General features: G+C 46.6%; 1 protein-coding gene across 4 annotated transcripts in view; it reads right to left on the bottom strand.

Annotated features, from left to right (window-relative positions):
* The window catches only part of PLXDC2 (plexin domain containing 2), a 1,323,386-nt gene that overhangs the window by 142,316 nt on the left and 1,159,749 nt on the right, over positions 1 to 21,321 (bottom strand). For all 4 annotated transcript variants that reach the window (XM_063921556.1, XM_063921557.1, XM_063921558.1 and 1 more), the window contains 2 exons: positions 14,339 to 14,477; positions 2,946 to 2,984 (listed from right to left, as the gene is read on the bottom strand). In XM_063921556.1, the coding sequence (XP_063777626.1) occupies positions 2,946 to 2,984; positions 14,339 to 14,477 (178 nt within the window). The remainder of the gene's footprint in view (positions 1 to 2,945; positions 2,985 to 14,338; positions 14,478 to 21,321) is intronic.

The raw sequence follows: 21,321 nt of genomic DNA, 5'->3' as shown, positions 1-21,321 counted from the left end.
TGTGTGTCAGCTTCTGTCTGTGTGTGTCAGCCCCCTAGAAAGAGTACCCCCAATCCCCCCCCCCCCCCACCACCAAATGCAGCACATACACTGTCCACCCCTTTTTTTTATTTTGTAGGCCAATGTCTTTTAATATTTTCCACCTGGGGGCCAATGTATTATTTTTTTTGTGAGGCATACATTATCTTTATTTTTACTGTCCGGGGCCAATGTAGTTTTTTTTCTGTAGTGACCAATGTGTTTTATTGTTTTCTGTAGTGGCTAGTGTGTGGGTTTTTTCTGTGTGTGCCAATATGATTTTTTTCTTTTTTCGTGTGTGTGTGTGTGTGTGTGTGTGTGTGTGTGTGTGTGTGTGTGTGTGTGTGTGTGCCCGGACTACTGTGGCTGGGTCCCACCGCTGCCTGTACCTGCTGCGGTCGCTGTCAGTCAGGGCAGCCTGATCATGGCGATGCCCTTGTGTGTGCGGGCGCTGCGGCTCTCCGGGGCTGCCCGGTTTCTGCGCTCTCTCCGTGTGCAGAATCTCCACACCAGCTCCACTCTGGCCTCCAAGGCGCCGGTGTCCACCGCAACGGGCCATGGTCATGACGACCATGAGGATGATATGACCGACTCCTATGCCAGGGTAAGACCCTCACTTATATACCTACTATAGTGTCATTGCCTATATGTGCCATACCCCCTATATCCTATAAACTGTGCCATGTGTACTGAGGTGACTCCCCCTGTATACCTGTCCATACTATTCCTATATACTGTGTGCCCTGTATGAGGTGATACCCCCTATATACGCACTCACTCCGTCCCCTACCAGACCTGTCCCTGCACACTCACCCTATCCCCTACCAGACCTGTGCCTGCACACTCACCCTATCCCCTACCAGACCTGTCCCTGCACACTCACCCTGTCCCTTACCAGACCTGCCCCTGCACACTCACCCTATCCCCGCACACTCACCCTGTCCCCTACCAGACCTGTCCTTGTATACTCACCCTGTCACTCACTAGCCACCAGACCTGTACTCCATGTCCACAGCGTGATAAAAAATGAGGTTGTGGCTCGTTGGTATGGCACTGTGACGTCACAACCCTTGTTATGAGACCACACCCACCTTCCCAGGAGCGTGCGCAAAAATCCCCCTCCCCCCCCCCCCCCCGCCTTCCCCTGTCATGGTGCCCCCCCTGTCATTTTGTTCTGGATCCGCCCCTGCGCTCACCTGTGCTGCATATTATTATAATAGCTCCAAATAAAAGGGTTATTATTATCCAAAATAATTTTACAGGCTTTGCCACGTGTGTGTGTGGTTTAGGGGCACGCTCTCCTGTGCCACCAATATTGTGCGTGTATTACATCTGGGCAAATTCCAGCACATCCCATGTTGTTTGTGCGGCACACTTGTGTCACTTAGCTGAGTCATACAGCTACCTCATTGCGCCCCTTTTTCTCCTTTGCATGATGTGCTGTTTGGGGCCTAGTTTTTTTAAGTGCCATCCTGTCTGCAACTGCAGTGCCACTCCTAGATGGGCCAGGTGTTTGTGCCGCACACTTGTGTCGCTTAGCTTAGTCATACAGCTACCTCATTGCACCTCTTTTACTTCTGTGTATGATGTGCTGTTTGGGGACTATTTTTTTAAGTGCCATCCTGTCTGCAACTGTAGTGCCACTCCTAGATGGGCCAGGTGTTTGTGCTGCACACTTGTGTCGCTTAGCTTAGTCATACAGCTACCTCGGTGCAACTTTTAGGCCTAAAAACAATTTTGTGAGGTGTTCAGTGTTCAGAATAGACTGGAAATGAATGTGATCCAAAACCAAAACACGAAAGGGTGGTTTTGGCAAAACCAATCCAGATCCAAAACACGAGGATGGAACCAGAACCAAAACCAAAACACGAAAAGTGCCCGCCGCACATCTCTACTTCTGTATGCTTTTGTACCTTTATCACTATCAGTTAAACCAGACCTAGCATACTGAACACTTACCGCATTGATGTCACTAAAACTGGAACGTCTTGGGTTGCAGTTTAGTTTTACCTTTCACTTGTATATTAATTTTAAAAGGGTTATTGAGAGATTCATGTAAATATTTTCCCTGAATAGCCAATTTAAAATAACGTTTTACATCTTAATATAATATCACACTGTTAAACTTTACTTAAATATCTTATATGTTTGTATTGTTATGTTGTGAAGGTTAAAAAGGTCTGATTAGCTAGCTTCAGGTTGTTCTAATCATACAGTACTTGCCAACTCTCCCTAATTGTAAGGGAGACTCCCTGAAACAGTAGAAACCTCCCTGACTCCCTGATGAGTTTAGAAATCTCCCTGATTACACCTTACCCCATTACGTACCTGTTATATTCATGGGGGGAAAAATATATCAGAGATACAGTATATACATTCCAATGGAATCATTCCCTGCAGTGGTTATAAGGCACAGTGATCCCTGTGGCTACATGCATTTTTAAATAAGGTTTCTCATGGCCACTGTAAAACATGATACACAAGCAAGCCCTGAGTATCAGTGTCTTTACATCAACAAGTAGATCTTACTAACTGCTTTGTGGCTCATTTACATTTGGCTGTAAGTCATTTGTATGACATGCTTCTCAGATGTAGCAGTACATGTCCACTTTAATACAGCACTCATAGGTGTTGCTTTCACAATTTCCCTGAAATGCTTTTTCAAAAGTAAGCAAGTATGGTTAAAGGTGGACTGTACGGAATAAATATATAGTCATGTCAGCAGTTTAACACCCCCATCTTTGAACTCTCCATTCTGATTAGTCACTGGTTGGGTCTGGGCCATTTCAAAAAGGTACAGTATATGGTAATTGCATTGAAATTTAAAAAAAGGTTAATACACAGTACAGTATGGCATGCCGGCAGAAGGGCATGCTGCTTAGCTTTTGTCAATTGTCACTTTGTTATTATTAAATCAGAAATCTTACCCCCATTGTCTTTGAGATGTAGCGCAATCTTTGTGTCATCTGAAAAACAAACATTTCAGTCATACACTGTAGAAAAACACAGCACAAAAAGTAATAATCTGTAATAACTAAACCATAAGCTCTAATAGTCAAATGAAGAATACTACAACTGTCTGAAGCAAAAATACTGAGCATCAGCTCCAGAATCAGTTCCAGAGATTTGAAGCAGAATTACTGAAGGGTGAATTGGCCAAGATATGAAATTCGTGATAAAATCCCAAAACTTGCTGCAAAACCTATTTTGCTACATTCCAGCATTCAGTTACTAGCATTTTTTTTTTTTTTTTTTTATAGATTTAATTTATTAGAATACCAAGCAAGAACAAGACAGGCAGAGGACAAACAAACCCCCCCAAAAAACAAACGAATCAGAGGATGGTGGTATATAATTAAGACATAAAAAATATGGAATGCATTTAAGCATAACAAGATCAGCTAAACAAGATTTCAATGTGGAGTGTGGAAAAGAGAGAGAAAGGTAAAAGAAAAGAGGGGGAAAGAAGGAAAGAAGAGGAAAGGAGAAGGGACAGTAACAGCAGTATACAGGGAGGAAATTGGACAGAAGTGGGTAGTGAGAACCTGGGGTGGTGGTGGCAGAGGAAGATGCACATTAAAGGGAGGCAGCAGGAGCACCAACACCAACATGGGAGCAACATGTGGCAAACTTTAATGGACGAACCTGGGGAACTTCTTAGAATACTGGTCACGTGCTTCATTTCATAAACAGAGTTTTTGGAGGGCAGACATAATGGGTGAAGAAGTTGGGAAAAGTTGAGTGTATAAAGAGAGGGAAGATGTTTCTTGATAGTGATAACCAAATACTTAAAATAACTGAGATACTAATTAAGTGACCTGTGCTCAAGTATGGCTATCCTTACATCCTGGATTGTTAGTGTGCCTTGAGGACATGGTTAGGAATCACTGGTTTATGTGGCAATCTTATAGTCACCGGAGGCAACCATATTAGCAACTATTTTTTTTAGCCAATTCAGCACAGCAATAAACGGGTTGGAGGAGATGCAGGGACAATGGTCCTCTCTGTCCAGCTTTTGTGGAAATACAAACCCCTAATACACTCTTTGTTCCAGAGTATACTGCATATGCACGGGTCCCCTTCCCGAGGACATCTCTATTGTGCATGCGCAAATCACCGGGAAAATGGCTGTTGCGCAATTTTCCCATTGATTTCTGACTGGAATGTTGTTTGATAAGTATAATTTTATGGGTGCAGGGTGTGCGGTGTGGGGCCCGTGTGCAGCACACACCTTGTACCCATTATAGATACGCCAATGGATGGGGTAGGTAAAATGAAGTATTGAGGCCCATGTTTTGTGTCTATAGCAAGTACTATCCTTCTCTAGTGTATGTGAGCCCTTGACGTTTCTATGGATAACCTAATACAAAAATAGTCTCTTTAATTTGTCTCTTTTAACATTATTTTTACCTTTGTTTTTTCTTTCACTACTGTACTTTGGGCCTTATTCAGCATGGGTTGTAGTTGTGCGAAAAACCGCACAACTACAACCCTTTACACTGACATGTGGGGGGAAGCCCAGCACAGGGCAAATCTGCCCTGCATGCCAGGTCCTGCCCCCACCCCCACCCCAAATGCGAGTGCATGGCTAAACAGCGATGCACTTGCATGATTAGGGTTGCCCCCTGCCTCCGCAGCCTATCTGCCCCTATCTTTTGGGTCGCAGCGACTGCATGTGACGTCACATAATGGTGCAGACACAAACGGTACAGACACACCTGTGTTGTTCGGACCACGCCCCCAAATGGTGTATCGACACACCCACAAAACGCGGCATCGTTGCCCCGTCACCGCACTCCCACAGGACTTAGACTGCGATTGCATGAGATCGCAGTTTAAGACCTTGCACATGTGCGCACCTGTGTGCGCACATGCGCACATGTGCTGAAATCCTAATAACGATTTCAGCACATTTATGAGTGATGCTGAATCGGGGCCTTTTTCACTATTCCTTACTGACAAAGTGATGGGTTATTAATTGTTTCTATTCAAACAACTTCTCTCTCATCGCTTTATAGGGTTTCCCCAATACTCTCATTCCTATCTGCAGTGCCCTGTATTAAAGCTGCTTTTATCTCATTCTTCTATACAGTAGAAAGCCACCCACCTCCCTTTTCTCTCCTGCTCTTCTTCTCTAATGTACAGTTAATGTATTGCAACATTCTGAAGGTTAGCCATGTACAGTGATTAAAGCAGTTTATTATATAACAGGGACGTGCAGTCAGGGGAGGCAGTGCCTCCCCTGTGATTAATTATTAAAATAACAAAAAGAAGATACTTATGACACATGTTCTGTGTCATAAGTATGTTCTTTATGTTATTCTAAGAATTTTAGGGGTTTAAATAGGTTTGGGAGGCACTGATAGCAGTGCCTCCCGTAGATAATGTAAACGGGGATCGAGCGGAGGGTGGGGCCAAGAAGTGGGCTGTAAAAGCCCATTGACAAAGATAGGCAAAGCGGCACCTATAGAAGTGCCTCGCTGACATCACTGTCAGCAAGGCAGAAATGATTGGACAGCGGATCCAGTGCTGGATCCGCTGGTCCATTCATTTATAGGAGGCGGCGGGACAGTTAGCTGCTCCCTCCCTTCATCTCCCCCGTAGTCCATCATCTGCTGCTGCCTGTTGTGGATCATCTCAGGGACCCTGTGTAGAAGATAGCGGCGGGAGCGCTCTTGGAGCCGCCGTGTGTGGTAAGTGGTGAAAGTTGAGCGGGGTCTTGCGCTCTCCTCCTCCAGCCTCAGCAGCCGGTGTCTGTGTGTGTACAGTGGAGCCGCGCCCGGAGCGCAGGGACAGCGAGAGGCGCCTGTGGTGAGTACAGTGTGTCAGTGTGTGTGTGTGTGTGTGTCAGTGTGTGTGTGTGTCAGTGTGTGTCAGTGTGTGTGTGTGTGTGTCAGTGTGTGTGTGTGTGTGTGTGTGTGTCAGTGTGTGTGTGTGTCAGTGTGTCAGTGTGTGTGTGTGTCAGTGTGTGTGTCAGTGTGTGTGTGTGTGTGTGTGTCAGTGTGTGTCAGTGTGTGTGTGTGTTTGTGTGTGTCAGTGTGTGTGTGTGTGTGTGTGTGTGTGTGTGTGTGTGTCAGAGTGTTTGTGTGTCAGTGTGTGTGTCAGTGTGTGTGTGTGTCTGTCTGTCTGTCTCTGTCTCTCTCTCTCTCTCCTTTTCCCCGGTCTGTGCATTGATGTATATAAGCAGAACTTTCAGTTTTTGCAGGTACCGACCCTAATGGATTCTACTGGACAAGTGGACGTGACCGGCGTGGGATGTAGGTAAGTAATCTCTCTCTAATTTTTATAGGTACCCTATTGGATTCTACTGGACAAGTGGACGTGACCGCCGTGGGATGTAGGTAAGTACAGTATGTGTGAGTGTGTATGTATGTGCTTTTAATAAACTTTTACTTTCACGGTGTGTGTGTTCTGTTTTTATTTGGGTATTTTTGTTTTTGTAGAACTACAGGTACCAGCGGGCCCGTTATTTCCTCGCACGCTGGTACTTGAGGTTCCCCAAGTACCAGCAAGCGGGGGAGGCTTGCTAGGCCTTGTACTTCCACAACAAAAAACAATACTCTTTTGTTTTACACACATGGCTATCAGCCCGGCACCCACCGCCCAGGGGTGCTGGGGACAGCCTCGGGCTTCACCCCTGGCCCTTGGGTGCCTGGAGGGGGGGGAACCCTTGATTTAAGGGGTCCCCACTCCTCCAGGGAACCCCGGCCAGGGGTGACTATTTGGGGGGGTAATGCCACGGCCGCAGGGACCTACATAAATGTGTCCCCCGGCTGTGGCATTATGTCCCTGGCTAGTGGAGCCCGGTGCTGGTTTTAAAAATACGGGGGACCCCTACATCTTTTGTCCCCCGTGTGTTTGGAACCAGGACCGGACTAAGAGCCCGGTGCTGGTTGTCTAAATACGGGGAACCCCTGTCAATTTTTTTCCTGGTATTTAAACAACCAGGACTGGCTCAAAGAGCCCGAGGCTGGTTATACTTAGGAGGGGGGACCTCACGCATTTTTTTTTTTACATTTTTTAACCCATTCAGACCCTTTTCCATTAAGTTAATGGAAGCCCTGGACAACAAAATTGCATTCATGTCCTCCTCCCACTCCCTTCCCAAACACTAATTTTTTATTTCATTTTTTTCTATACAAATGTACAATATATCACAAGTATGATGAGCAGGCAGGTAGCAGGCATTGGCGGCATTGGACTGAGATGCAAATTAGTGGCGGAGGGCTGGGTCAGTTGATGGTGGGTGAGTTTGTAAGCCATTGGCGGTGGCAGCAAGCAGCGGCTCAGGGCAAGTAGCGGGCATTGGCTCGGCGGCGATAGGGGCCATCGGCAGGATTCGGCGGACATTGTGGCTATAGTGCCTCACCAGCCACTGACCTCACCGCACGCCACTGGTGTGTGTGTGTATCAGTGTGTGTCAGTGTGTGTGTGTGTCAGTGTGTCAGTGTGTGTCAGTGTGTGTGTGTGTCAGTGTGTGTCAGTGTGTGTGTGTGTCAGTGTGTCAGTGTGTGTGTCAGTGTGTGTGTGTGTGTCAGTGTGTGTGTGTGTGTGTGTGTGTGTCTGTCTGTCTCTGTCTCTCTCTCCTTTTCCCCGGTCTGTGCATTGATGTATATAAGCAGAACTTTCAGTTTTTGCAGGTACCGACCCTAATGGATTCTACTGGACAAGTGGACGTGACCGGCGTGGGATGTAGGTAAGTAATCTCTCTCTCATTTTTACAGGTACCCTATTGGATTCTACTGGACAAGTGGACGTGACCGCCGTGGGATGTAGGTAAGTATGTGTGTGTGTAAGTGTGTTTTTAATAAACTTTTACTTTCACGGTGTGTGTGTTCTGTTTTTATTTGGGTATTTTTTTGTTGTAGAACTACAGGTACCAGCGGGCCCGTTATTTCCTCGCACGCTGGTACTTGAGGTTCCCCAAGTACCAGCAAGCGGGAGAGGCTTGCTGGGCCTTGTACTTCCACAACAAAAAACAATACTCTTTTGTTTTACACACATGGCTATCAGCCCGGCACCCACCGCCCAGGGGTTCTGGGGACAGGCTCGGGCTTCGGGGGGGGAACCCTTGATTTAAGGGGTCCCCACTCCTCCAGGGAACCCCGGCCAGGGGTGACTAGTTGGGGGGGTAATGCCACGGCCGCAGGGACCTACATAAATGTGTCCCCCGGCTGTTGCATTATGTCCCTGGCTAGTGGAGCCCGGTGCTGGTTTTAAAAATACGGGGGACCCCTACATCTTTTGTCCCCCGTATTTTTGGAACCAGGACCGGACTAAGAGCCCGGTGCTGGTTGTCTAAATACGGGGAACCCCTGTCAATTTTTTTCCTGGTATTTAAACAACCAGGACTGGCTCAAAGAGCCCGAGGCTGGTTATACTTAGGAGGGGGGACCTCACGCATTTTTTTTTTACATTTTTTAACCCATTCAGACCCTTTTCCATTAAGTTAATGGAAGCCCTGGACAACAAAATTGCATTCATGTCCTCCTCCCACTCCCTTCCCAAACACTAATTTTTTATTTCATTTTTTTCTATACAAATGTACAATATATCACAAGTATGATGAGCAGGCAGGTAGCAGGCATTGGTGGCTTTGGACTGAGATGCAAATTAGTGGCGGAGGGCTGGGTCAGTTGATGGTGGGTGAGTTTGTAAGCCATTGGCGGTGGCAGCAAGCAGCGGCTCAGGGCAAGTAGCGGGCATTGGCTCGGCGGCGATAGGGGCCATCGGCAGGATTCGGCGGACATTATGGCTATAGTGCCTCACCAGCCACTGACCTCACCGCACGCCACTGTTATATAATACCTTATTACGCCTTTTTACATATTAAATCATTGTGAAAACACTTTTTACCACTCATATTTACTTCTATTATATGCATATTTATTAGGTTTATATATACAATGCAGCTGCTAAACCCTTAATAATTCCATCTCATGTTTACCAAAGCAGCTCTCTCAGTTCATTAAATTTTTTAATTTATTTTTGGGGCCATATTTATCAAAATTGACACAATAACACCAAACAAAAATGAGCATTATTCTTTGCAGCATAATATAGCAGTGATTCAATGTTATTTTTTTATATATACGTATAGATAGATAGATAGATAGATAGATAGATAGATAGATAGATAGATAGATAGATAGATAGAAAGGTTGAGTATCTCATATCCAAATACTGTATTCCGAAATACAGAATTTTTTTTGTGAGATTGAGATAGTGAAACCTTTGTTTTCTGATGGCACAATGTACACAAACTTTGTTTAATACATAAAGTTATAAAAAATATTGTACCTTCAGGCTGTGTGTATAAGGTGTATATGAAATGTAAATGTATTCTGTGCTTAGACTTAAGGTTCCATCGCCATGATATCTCATTATGGTATGCAATTATTCCAAAATACGGAAAAATCCGATATCCAAAATACTTCTGGTCACAAGCATTTTGTATATGGGATACTCAACCTGTATAGATATCTCCTATATAATAGCCCAGATCTGTGACTTTGTGACTCATTTGCTAACGCTGGGCGGAGTCACAACATTGGGCGGAGTTAGTAAAATGAGTCACAGATCTGGGCAAATCTATAGGAGACTAGGAGCAGAAGCAGATAGTATGGGCATGGCACAGGCAGGGGTGCATACCACCCAGCTTTCTTCAGGTAGACAGGGGTGCATACCTCCCAGGGCAAAAAGGGATCGTGGCTTCCCAGTTTCGTCAGTGAGGGGGCATGCGCAGCGCTCTGTGAGCTGCTGGCATGCCTCCAGGGGCGGATTATGAGTCCGGGGGGCCCAGGGCACTTAAGACAGGGGAGCCCTATCTCATTGCTGTGCCTGCTGTGGGGTTGGGGGCGTGGCCTAATCGCGGGACGCGTGGCCACGCCCCCTTATGCAAATTCCTTTTTTTTTTTTTTTTTTATGGAATTTTGGCCCCTCAGCTAGGGCTACATCCAGAGGATGTGGTCGCTCCCCCCTACACACCCGCACAGGCAGAAGAAAGCAGGGAGACTGCTGCCTCCCTGCAACACCACAGACCTGCCAACACGCAGCAGCGTGTGCTGACTGTAGCACAATGCTGCCGCTGTTGCTGGCAGGACGGGGGAGCTTCTGAGCTGGGACAGAGCTACTCCAGCCGGGGGGCCCCTAAAACTGTGGGGCCCACGGTACGTACCCCCTGGCGCCCCCACCCTTAATCCGGCTCTGCTGCCGGAACCCCGGGACAGTTGGTAGGTATGGGGGTGTGTGAGGGGGTATGCCGTACAGACAGACGGGCACCGGCCCACTGTGTGCTTGAACCCCCACATCAGCATACTCTTTGGCGTGGAGGAGCGTCACTTTCTAGCACACTCCGCGCTTCTTAGCTGCAGTTTTGTGGGGCAACCCCACCGCTAGCTGCAGTGCTGCCGCCCACAGTGAGGTCCGCCCAGTTCCTTCACACACTTTAGCCAGCGGGTAGCGCTGCAGAAGTCCGAGCTGCTTGCAGGCTCCGACCCCCTCCTCCCTCCAGCCGCAGCGTCTCCTGGGAGCTAACCAGTCACTCCCAGTCTCCTCTTACCACAGTGCCCAGCAGCCGCGAGGTCCGTGCCGCGTGCATGCTATGACCCCTCCTCCCTCCAGCCGTAGCGTCTCCTGGGGGTTAACCAGTCACTCCCAGTCTCCCCTTACCACAGTGCCCGGCAGCTGCGCGAGGTCTGCGGTGTGTGACTGAGGAGCGGGAAGGGATGCTGACGGGCAGAGGAAGCAGGACTCCAGCCTGAGAGAGTCAGCCATGCCAAGTCTCCACCAGCAGCAGATCCCAACAGGTTGGAGTGGAACAGCAGCAGCCAGCAGCAGTGACTCCGGTAATACACATCTATCTGTCACCACTGTTTTGTCCCTAATACCAATCTCTCCCATGCTCTGTGTTCTGTCATGTCCCTGTCACCCCTGGCCTTGCCCTGTCACCCTTATCCTGGCCCTTTCACTCTTATGCTGGCCCTGTTACCCCTATCCTGGCCCTGTCACCCCTGTGCTTGCCCTGTCAACCCTATACTGGCCCTGTCACCCCTGTCCTGGTCCTGCTGCCCCTACCCTGGCCCTGTCACCCCTATCCTGTCCCTGTCATTTCTGTCCTAGCCCTGTCGCCCCTGTCCTGGCCCCGTCACCCATGTCCTTGCCCCGTCACCCCTGTCCTGGCCCCGTCACCCCTGTCCTTGCCCTGTCACCCCTATCCTGGCCCCGTCACCCCTGTCCTGGCCCCGTCACCCCTGTTCTGACACTGTCACCCCTGTCCTGACCCCATCACCCCTGTTCTGACCCTGTCACTCCTGTCCTGGCCCTGTTACTGCATGCCCTCCAACTACCTTTTTGGCAGGTACAGTACCCGCAGCGCCTCCAGAGCCCTCAATGCACCACACCTCCGCACCTTCCCCTCCACCACATGCGGCACTCTACCCCTCCCCCACATGCTGTGCCTTCAGACTCCCTACACCAACCGTGGCTCCCACTCCTACGCCCCTCCACCACCCACAGCACCTCCAGACCCCCTCCACCATCCACCCCCCATATATGTCTCCCCCCATACCCTACACCCATCCGCAACATCCCCGCACCTGCCCTTCTCCTACCCGTGGCACCCCTGCCACTCCCCCACCTACAGTGCCTCCGGACCCTTCCCCCATCTGCAGCCCCCACTCTTCTGCCCCTCCCCCACCCGCAGCACCTCCCGACCCTTCCCCATCCCCCCCCCCACTTCCACCCCCCCTCCACCCGCAGCATCTACTGACACCCTCCCCCATCCGCAGTCCCCCCCGCACCCGCTACATTCTGTACATCGTGCCCTGCACGTGCTGTTCACGCCGTCGCAAGGGGCTGCGCCTCCTTCACCATCGCACGCCCTTTCATTGTGCAATATTTAACCACTAACAAAGGAATGCAGGTAATACTCCATATAATACAAATATTGAACCCCAGAAAGGCATGTTAAGGGTTAAGGTAGCCCCTTGCGACGGTGTGAAGAGCGCCCGTAGGGCGCGATGAAGCACCTAGTATATATATATATATATATATATATATATATATATGACAAGAATTACTCTCCCACTGCGCTATTTCAAATAAAACACTAAAATTAATTAATTATATGGCTGCCTGTATCCTCTAAGTTCCCTGTTAGGAGGAACTAAATGTGTGAAAATATGAAACGAAATAGAGGAGATGGCGCCAAGGGAGTTATATCAACGCCCTACCTAAAAACGGACCCTTACAGTACTCTCCGGATAAATTACGTCAGATAACAAATACTAACATAAAAATTTATTAAAACAACATATAAACCCGACACAAATGTTCATAAGTATACAGAGTTGATACATTTACATTTGTCGCACAATTTGAACAATCAGTTTGTAGTGATGAGGAAAAAGCGTAGATATATCACTACGATTTCCTCCTTCTCCTTATTGTAGATTCGGAGGTAACATCAGATAATAGATAGATAAATAACCCAACGCGTTTCGTCTTGTTCCAAGACTTCATCAGGGGTAAAATCTCTTCATTTCAGAACATATTGTCAGCACATAAAAGGTCATTCAAAGATGTATGAACAACGTTTCAATATTTCAATGGGAATTGATTGATACAGCGAGGACCATACCTCATATATCATCAGCTTGAGTCTGACATTCAGATATTCGAATATGGGGAAGATTCATATGTGTATAGAATCTAACTGGTTCACAAGCATAAGGAACCTCATCGGTCAGCAGCTTGAACCTGACACTCAGAGACTCAGGAGTGAAGGCAATTCAAATGGGTATAATGTCTAACCAATTTAGAACACGTGGTAGACCCTCCAGTAGTGCAGTGCTGACAGCCAAGTCTCTGTATAATTTAATATTGGGCGTGGTCTGACGTTTGGATTTCGAATTGAGAATGCTGTTTTGCACAGTGGGGTAAACTCTATGCTGGTTATACGAGCGGTGGTTTGACCGCCTTTTATGGTACGAGTTTTTACTTGTCAGTGACTTGGATTTTTAAATTAAAATGACTTTACTCTTTTAATGCACTATTGGCGCTCCCTACTTCTTCAATTTCTTGGCAGGATTATCACCCGTCCGGAATCGGGTAACACTGGGGAAGCGACAGCTGGAAGTTCCAGAAGTGCACACTGACAAACTTCTGCTACCAAATAATATTGGTTGTCAGTGACTTTGAGGAACATTGTTTCTTGTCCAGCCTTGGACTTGTAGTTCCACGGGACTAAAAACATTTACCTTGGTATTTGCGCTCATACTGCTTGTCTTTACATATATATATATATATATATATATATATATATATATACACAACAAATGTACCGGCTCTCCCATCAACCATATTCAATGTAGCGTCGGGTGCCCGTGCTGTGTAAGCAATTTACTTTCTCCAAAGGCACAGCACTCCAGACGACTTATCACTGCTGTCTGTCGTTATTTATAAGTCGTCTGGAGTGCTGTGCCTTTGGAGAAAGTATATATATATATATACAGACAGACAGAGACATCCGGCACTCTGATAAATGGAAAAAATGCCTGGGTGCCCTCCAAATGATCATATAAACGATTATCCTTCCCAACCTGTGGCTCAGGTATTATGCGGCGAAGGAAAGCAGGCGGCACTCCAAGGACTTGTGTGACAACTTGTATTCAAAGCATAGTGACAAAAATGAAAAACAGTGGTACAGGTATCTTACTAGTAAGATACCTGTACCACTGTTTTTTATTTTTGTCACTATGCTTTGAATACAAGTTGTCACACAAGTCCTTGGAGTGCCGCCTGCTTTCCTTCGCCGCATAATACCTGAGCCACAGGTTGGGAAGGATAATCGTTTATATATATATATATATATACATATATATACATATATATATATATATGAAAGAGATTGTCTCTTGGAAACGCTCTACTTTAACAGATATTTCAATACGTTTTTGGATATGAAATGAGGATGCTCTGTTAGTAACTTATAAATACATACACCCAACTATTATAAAACTTTTTTTATAAAAAATACAAATGACATATTCAAGAATACATTTCCATATTCATTTCTGACAATAAATGTCAACTACTACTTTATTTCGGTGATCTCTCCATTGAAAACATTTTCTCCAGCTCTTGCTGAACCAATATGATAGGGATACTGTAAGTGATCCAGTGACAGAATGCTAAAGTTTATTACTTGCTTCATGCATGAACACACAGTTACTTTGCTCCACCTGCTGTAGGAATATTATAACATTACATGCATGCTAGCCGGCTGTGCTGCTGCAGGAGAATCCCGTGAGGGACTTACCCTCTGTAGGCAGGCTGCTTGGTAACTGTGATGTTGTTAGTCTAGTGCTTGTAGTGAAATGTCTGGAGGTTGCTGTGGTGGTGGTGTGGCTCGGAACCTCAGTTGTCGGTAGAAAGTCTTCACATACTTTTTCTTTGGACTGTAGCAAAAACAAATAAAAAGTTTGCAAGCGAAATGATTTAGAGTGTTTGCAGAAGCAAGTTAAGTTATACAGTTCGGAATGATTGATAGGTACATAACGCCTAATTCATGTCTGTATGCAATGCCGATGGTTTCACAACAGAGCGATTATTAGCAGATCCGTAATTCAGAAAAATGCAGCTGCGGAGGCATTACATACAAACATGAATTAGACCAATAGTTATTTAAATGTATGTTCAGAATAGTCACGGTCAAACTGACCTATCCAAAGTGAATTATTAGTGTAAAGAAATCTGGACCTAAAAGTAATCCGCTCCTTTGTGGGGTTTAAATGTACAGTGTAAAGAAGCCATAGAGACTCTCTTTCGTTGCACATATATTTTGTAAGTGACTATTTTACTAACATATAATATTTACCTTACATGCACCTGTCATGGATCAATAAATTGATTTGAGCAACTACCATTCTGTGTTTGTATTATTTGCTAACATATATAATGGGTTCCATATGTCAGTTTAACATTCAAAACATCAACAATGAGAAAGGGGACACTGGTAAACCTTGGATGGAGATAATGCAGTGGACCTAGATAAAGGCAATCAGCTCCTAACTGCCATGTTACAGGTTGTGTTTGAAAAATGACAGTTAGGAGCTGGTTGGGTGGTACTTTATCTCCGTCCAATTTATCTCCATCCAAGGCTTAGTAAATAGACCCCACTGTGAGGTGGAACCCGGCATGCCAACATATCAGTAATGCAATTTAAAGCATTTTAACAGTGTTGGCTTTACATCTTCAATAATGATGGTAAAACATCATGTACTGTATGAAGGTGTAAAGCCAACAATATAAAATGCTTTATATTATATTATTAGTATGCCGGGGCCACTGTCCCTGTTTTCACTGTCGATGTTTAGACTCTCAAACTCACTACTACATCACACTCAAATCATTGAGTGCCCAGTGTTGGCCATAGTGCTGACGGCACTATGGCCAACACTGGGCACCAGTAGCGGATCTTGCCTGAGCAAACAGGACTTTTGCCCGGGGCGCCGCCTTCCGGAGGGTGCCGGCGCCATCCGGAGGGCGCCGCACCATGGCAAGATCCATTACTGCTGTGCCCTCCGCTGCCCACTGTGTCCCCCGGCTGTGTCCCCCTGTGAAGGGAACTAGACGCGTAGCGTCTAGTTTCCCTCCATGGAGAGGACCTTTGCTGTGCGGTGCGCGATGACATCATCGCGCACCGCTCAGTATTTCAGCAGCGCTATTACTGTACAGGGGGGCGTAACTGACCACACCCCCTGTACGAAGCCACGCCCCTATGCACTGCTCAGGGCGCAAAAAGGGCTCGAACCGGCCCTGCTGGGCACCTAATGCTTTCCTCATTCAACTTGGCAGCGACAATCTGCTGCCTACAGTACATGAAAAAATGCCCAAATTGGCATAATGCGGGAAAAGGTCACCGGCACGCACTGGGAGGCTCGCCGGATTGGTGGGACATCAGATTACAGGTAGGTAATACACTGTGATAAAGTGTCATTTAAGGAGTTCAACCCAAAACTGGAATTGCAGCTTTATAATTTGCGAAACTAGAATGGTTATTTGCAAAACATTTACAACTATTTATAAAGTACAGAAGTGTCCTCATACATCTCGCCTCAATACGCATTGCAGCCAGGGCAGTAGAGAGACTGGCCGAGCCCAGGTACTTTTCAGGGGGCATGGCCAAATCACAGGAGGCGTGGCCATGCACCCTTAGAAAAATATACAGAAAAGAATAGTATTTAAGCACCTCCCTGGCCACACTGCAGCCCAGCACACAGCAGTGTGTGCTGGGCTGAGGTGAAAAGCTGCAGCTGCCAGTAAAGGAGGGGGAGACCTGGGCCTCTCCATCAGACTTGGGCCCAGGTAATTAGTACCCTCTCCCCTCCTCTTCTCGGCATGAGTGAGCTGACAGGCCCTGTGCAACTCCGTTAGTGTCAGGTGTCTTTTTTTTGCCAAAAATGTATCTTATTCGCATCACCATGCAAATAAGACGCACACGCAGACTCTGCTAATTAAAATGATATGCGGCATGCCTATATTCTTTGTGCAACCATGGCTGTATCTGCATATGAATTGCTACGTTACAGTGTCTTCTAGGAAAACACTGTAACGTATAATTTTGTATGCATATACAGCCACACTGACACGTCTCATATCATAGGCACGCCTCATATAATTTTAATCCGCATAAGCTGCTTGTGCGTCCTATTCACATTTTTTTGTGAATAAGAAGCACTTTAATGTAAAAAGTCACTCGTAAAGAAGCTCAGCGCTACCAAGTCACGCCACGGCTTTGCGTTACTAGAAGGGATGTTTAACATGCAGGGAGGCTAGATGTGTGTATCTCCAAAGTACTGAAATAGAATCAAGTACCCTTTGCCACAAAAACAGATCTCTAATAATACAGAAAACGCAATCCTTCATAGAAAATAAACAAGTCTATGCAGGTACTGACTAATTTATGGCCAGAGCCATTATGCAGCTTAATTATGGAAGGTTACAAAGTTACATTATCTTGTCCTGCACTGCACTTCCATTATGATTCCATTAGGTCTGTACATTTTGAAGTGTCTCTTTTAGCCTCCTGTACAGAGCACTGGGTCAGATGAGAATGCTTTTTAGTCTGAAGCAAAAAAATAAAAGCACAAAACGTGTCTGGAATACAAACTGTGCTGCCTGCGACGTTCACATATAACCTATTATCGAGAGCTAAGAAATCATTAATTTTTGTTCTCCAGTGGCACTGGTGCCCTATGTTTTATGTAAGTCAAAACAAGAGATAATTATACTTATGGTGATTTACGGAAGCAAAATACAAAATTTAATAGTCTGTAAGAGACATAGAGCCTGATTCACAGATGAACGCAATGTTGCCGTTGTTCTCTGTGCCATGACGGTCTTGCGCCGGTGCTTGCAGTGAGGATTTATTTGCTAAGTGAGTGACAGGGAGCATTTGTGGGTGGTAACGGCATATTACCTACTCTCCTGCAAGTTGCAGGAGGCTTCCAATTTTTTGGGCTGTCCCCAACAAACCACGGAGGAGTTTCCAGATCTCCCACACCACAGTAAAGTGGGCAGGATGAGGAGATCATACAGGGAATGTTGGTGCCTTATGGAGAATGTCGGGCTAAATTATATGAATTTGAGTCACTTAGCTCCGCCCCTAGCCATAGACCCCCGAATCGTGAAATTTTGGGGGCAGGGCCTAGTGATGTGCAGCCTGGCCCCATCCCCCGCTGTGTCAAGATGGGTCTACTCTCTGGGCATTCAGATTTTGCAAGACGTTATGTATGGGTAATGGGGGAGTGGCGACCCGGAAGCAGGCGTGTCACAGCTTGCGACTGCGTTCCAGTACGTAGCTGCAATGGCTCTGGCATCAAACTTCCTGTGGTCGTGCTGCACCACTCATAAGGTAGATTGTCAACCAATGTGCGTCTGATATCTGCGTCTTCATACACAAATGGACGATCTCATAGGCCTCCAATGGGGTTCTCAATGCAAATCCCTATGGCTGCAGCATGTGCATATTTTCACAAAGCCGCTGCGACTCCAAGTGTGTACATCTCTGAATCAGGCCCATAGTACTGAAAGATGCCTTATTTTGGAATAAGTAGCAAAGAATGCTTCAGTGACAGTAATGCTGGAGTAACACAATAACTTTCTGCTCCTAGTAGGTAGTATTAGCATGAGGTTCCTGTTAAACTGTAAGCGCTTGAGTAAAATATATATTCAAGGAAAACCGAGTGTAATAATCACCATGTTCTATGGAGTTAGAAGTAGCCTTATCGTGTGTAAATAAATTACATTTATAAATATACTAGCTGTTCTACCCGTTCTTCGTACGTGAGTTTCTGATTTTCACGGTTGTAAATATAAATGAGTGTTAAAAATTTGATAAATCTATAGAGATGTAAAATAAGATTTTAAACCTACCGGTAAATCTATTTCTCCTAGTCCATAGAGGATGCTGGGGACTCTGTAAGGACCATGGGGTATAGACGGGCTCCGCAGGAGATAGGGCACCTAAAAGAACTTTGACTATGGGTGTCCACTGGCTCCTCCCTCTATGCCCCTCCTCCAGACCTCAGTTAGAGAACTGTGCCCAGAGGAGATGGACACTACAAGGCAGGATTTAGAAATCCAAGAGCAAGATTCATACCAGCCCACACCAATCATACCATGTAACCTGGATCATACATAACCAGTTAACCGTATGAACAAAAAACAGCAACGGTCCAAGACCGATTCCAACTGTAACATAACCATTATGTAATCAACAACTATATACAAGTCTTGCAGAGTTTCCGCACTGGGACGGGCGCCCATCATCCTCTACGGACTAGGAGAAATAGATTTACCGGTAGGTTTAAAATCTTATTTTCTCTTACGTCCTAGAGGATGCTGGGGACTCCGTAAGGACCATGGGGTTTATACCAAAGCATCCAATCGGGCGGGAGAGTGCGTATGACTCTGCAGCACCGACTGAGCAAACGCTAGGTCCTCATCAGCCAGGGTATCAAACTTGTAGAATTTAGCAAAAGTGTTTGACCCCGACCAAGTCGCCGCTCGGCAAACTTGTAATGCCGAGACGCCTCGGGCAGCCGCCCAAGAAGAGCCCACCTTCCTAGTGGAATGGGCCTTAACCGAATTTGGCACTGGCAATCCAGCCGTAGAGTGAGCCTGCTGAATCGTATTACAGATCCAGCGAGCAATAGTCTGCTTCGAAGCAGGTGCGCCAATCTTATTGGCCGCATACAGGACAAACAGGGCCTCTGTTTTCCTAATTCTAGCCGTCCCGGCTACATAAATCTTTAAGGCCCTGACTACGTCCAGGGATCTGGAATCCTCCAGGTCACTTGTAGCCACAGGCACCACAATAGGTTGATTCACATGGAATGAATAAACCACCTTAGGCAAAAATTGCGGACGTGTCCTCAATTCAGCTCGATCCACATGAAAAATCAAGTAGGGGCTTTTGTGTGACAAAGCCGCCAATTCTGATACTCGCCTTGCCGATGCCAAGGCCAACAACATGACCACCTTCCAAGTAAGAAATTTCAACTCAACCTTGTTAAGCGGTTCAAACCAGTGTGATTTTAGGAACTGCAACACCACGTTCAGGTCCCATGGTGCCACTGGAGGCACAAAAGGGGGCTGGATGTGCAGCACTCCCTTTACAAATGTCTGGACTTCTGGAAGAGAAGCCAATTCCTTCTGAAAGAAAATCGAAAGGGACGAAATCTGAACCTTAACAGAGCCTAATTTCAGGCCCATATCCACTCCTGTCTGTAGGAAGTGGAGAAAACGACCCAGATGAAAATCTTCTGCAGGTGCATTCTGGTCTCACACCAAGACACATACTTTCGCCAGATACGGTGATAATGCTTAACCGTCACCTCCTTCCTAGCCTTTATTAAAATAGGGATGACCTCTTCCGGAATCCCTTTTTTTGCTAGGATTCGGCGTTCAACCGCCATGCCGTCAAACGTAACCGCGGTAAGTCTTGAAATACACAGGGCCCCTGTTGCAACAGGTCTTCCCTCAGCGGAAGAGGCCAGGGATCTCCCGTGAGCATCTCTTGTAGATCTGAGTACCAGGCCCTTCGAGGCCAGTCTGGGACAACGAGTATCGTCTGTACTCTTCTTCGTCTTATGATCTTCAACACTTTTGTGATGAGAGGAAGAGGAGGAAACACGTAGACCAACTTGAACACCCACGGTGTTATCAGAGCGTCTACTGCTACTGCTTGAGGGTCCCAAGACCTGTCACAATACCTCCGAAGTTTTTTGTTGAGGCGTGACGCCATCATGTCTATTTGAGGAGTTCCCCAAAGACGTATTATGTCTGCAAAGACTTCTTGATGAAGTCCCCACTCTCCTGGATGGAGATCGTGTCTGCTGAGGAAGTCTGCTTCCCAGTTGTCCACTCCCAGAATGAAGACAGCCGACAGAGCGCTCACGTGATTTTCCGCCCAGCGAAGAATCCTGGTGGCTTCTGCCATCGCGACTCTGTGTCTTGTCCCGCCTTGGCGGTTCACATGAGCCACTGCTGTGACATTGTCTGACTGAATCAGAACCGGTAGGTTTCGAAGAAAACTCTCCGCTTGACGAAGGCCGTTGTATATGGCCCTGAGTTCCAACACATTGATGTGTAGACATGACTCCTGGTCTGACCAAAGTCCCTGAAAATTTCTTCCTTGTGTGACTGCTCCCCATCCTCGGAGGCTCGCGTCCGTGGTAACCAGGATTCGATCCTGAATTCCGAATCTGCGACCCTCCAGTAGGTGAGCACTTTGCAACCACCACAGGAGAGACACCCTGGCCTCTGGGGACAGAATTATTTTTCGATGTAAGTATAGATGGGACCCGGACCACTTGTCCAGAAGGTCCCATTGAAAAGTACTTGCATGGAACCTTCCTAATGGAATGGCCTCGTAGGCCGCCACCATCTTTCCCAGAACTCGAGTGCACTGGTGAACAGACACCCTTTTCGGTTTCAGCAGGTCTCTGACCATGTTCTGGATGTCCTGGGCTTTCTCCATTGGAAGGAAGACCTTCATTTGTTCCGTATCCAGTATAATACCTAGGAACGGTAATCGAGTTGTCGGAATCAACTGTGACTTCGGTAGATTTAGAATCCAACCGTGTTGCTGGAGCACTCTCAGAGAGAGCGCCACACTGCTCAGAAATTTCTCCCTTGATCTCGCTTTTATCAGGAGATCGTCCAAGTATGGGATAATTGTGACTCCATGCTTGCGCAGCTCCACCATCATTTCCGCCATTATCTTGGTGAAAATCC

The sequence above is a fragment of the Pseudophryne corroboree genome, chromosome 5, assembly GCF_028390025.1.
Source record: "Pseudophryne corroboree isolate aPseCor3 chromosome 5, aPseCor3.hap2, whole genome shotgun sequence".
Classification (NCBI taxonomy): Eukaryota; Metazoa; Chordata; class Amphibia; order Anura; family Myobatrachidae; genus Pseudophryne; species Pseudophryne corroboree.
The sequence above is the reverse complement of the archived record's forward strand: the minus strand, read 5'-3'. Positions and strand labels throughout refer to the sequence as shown.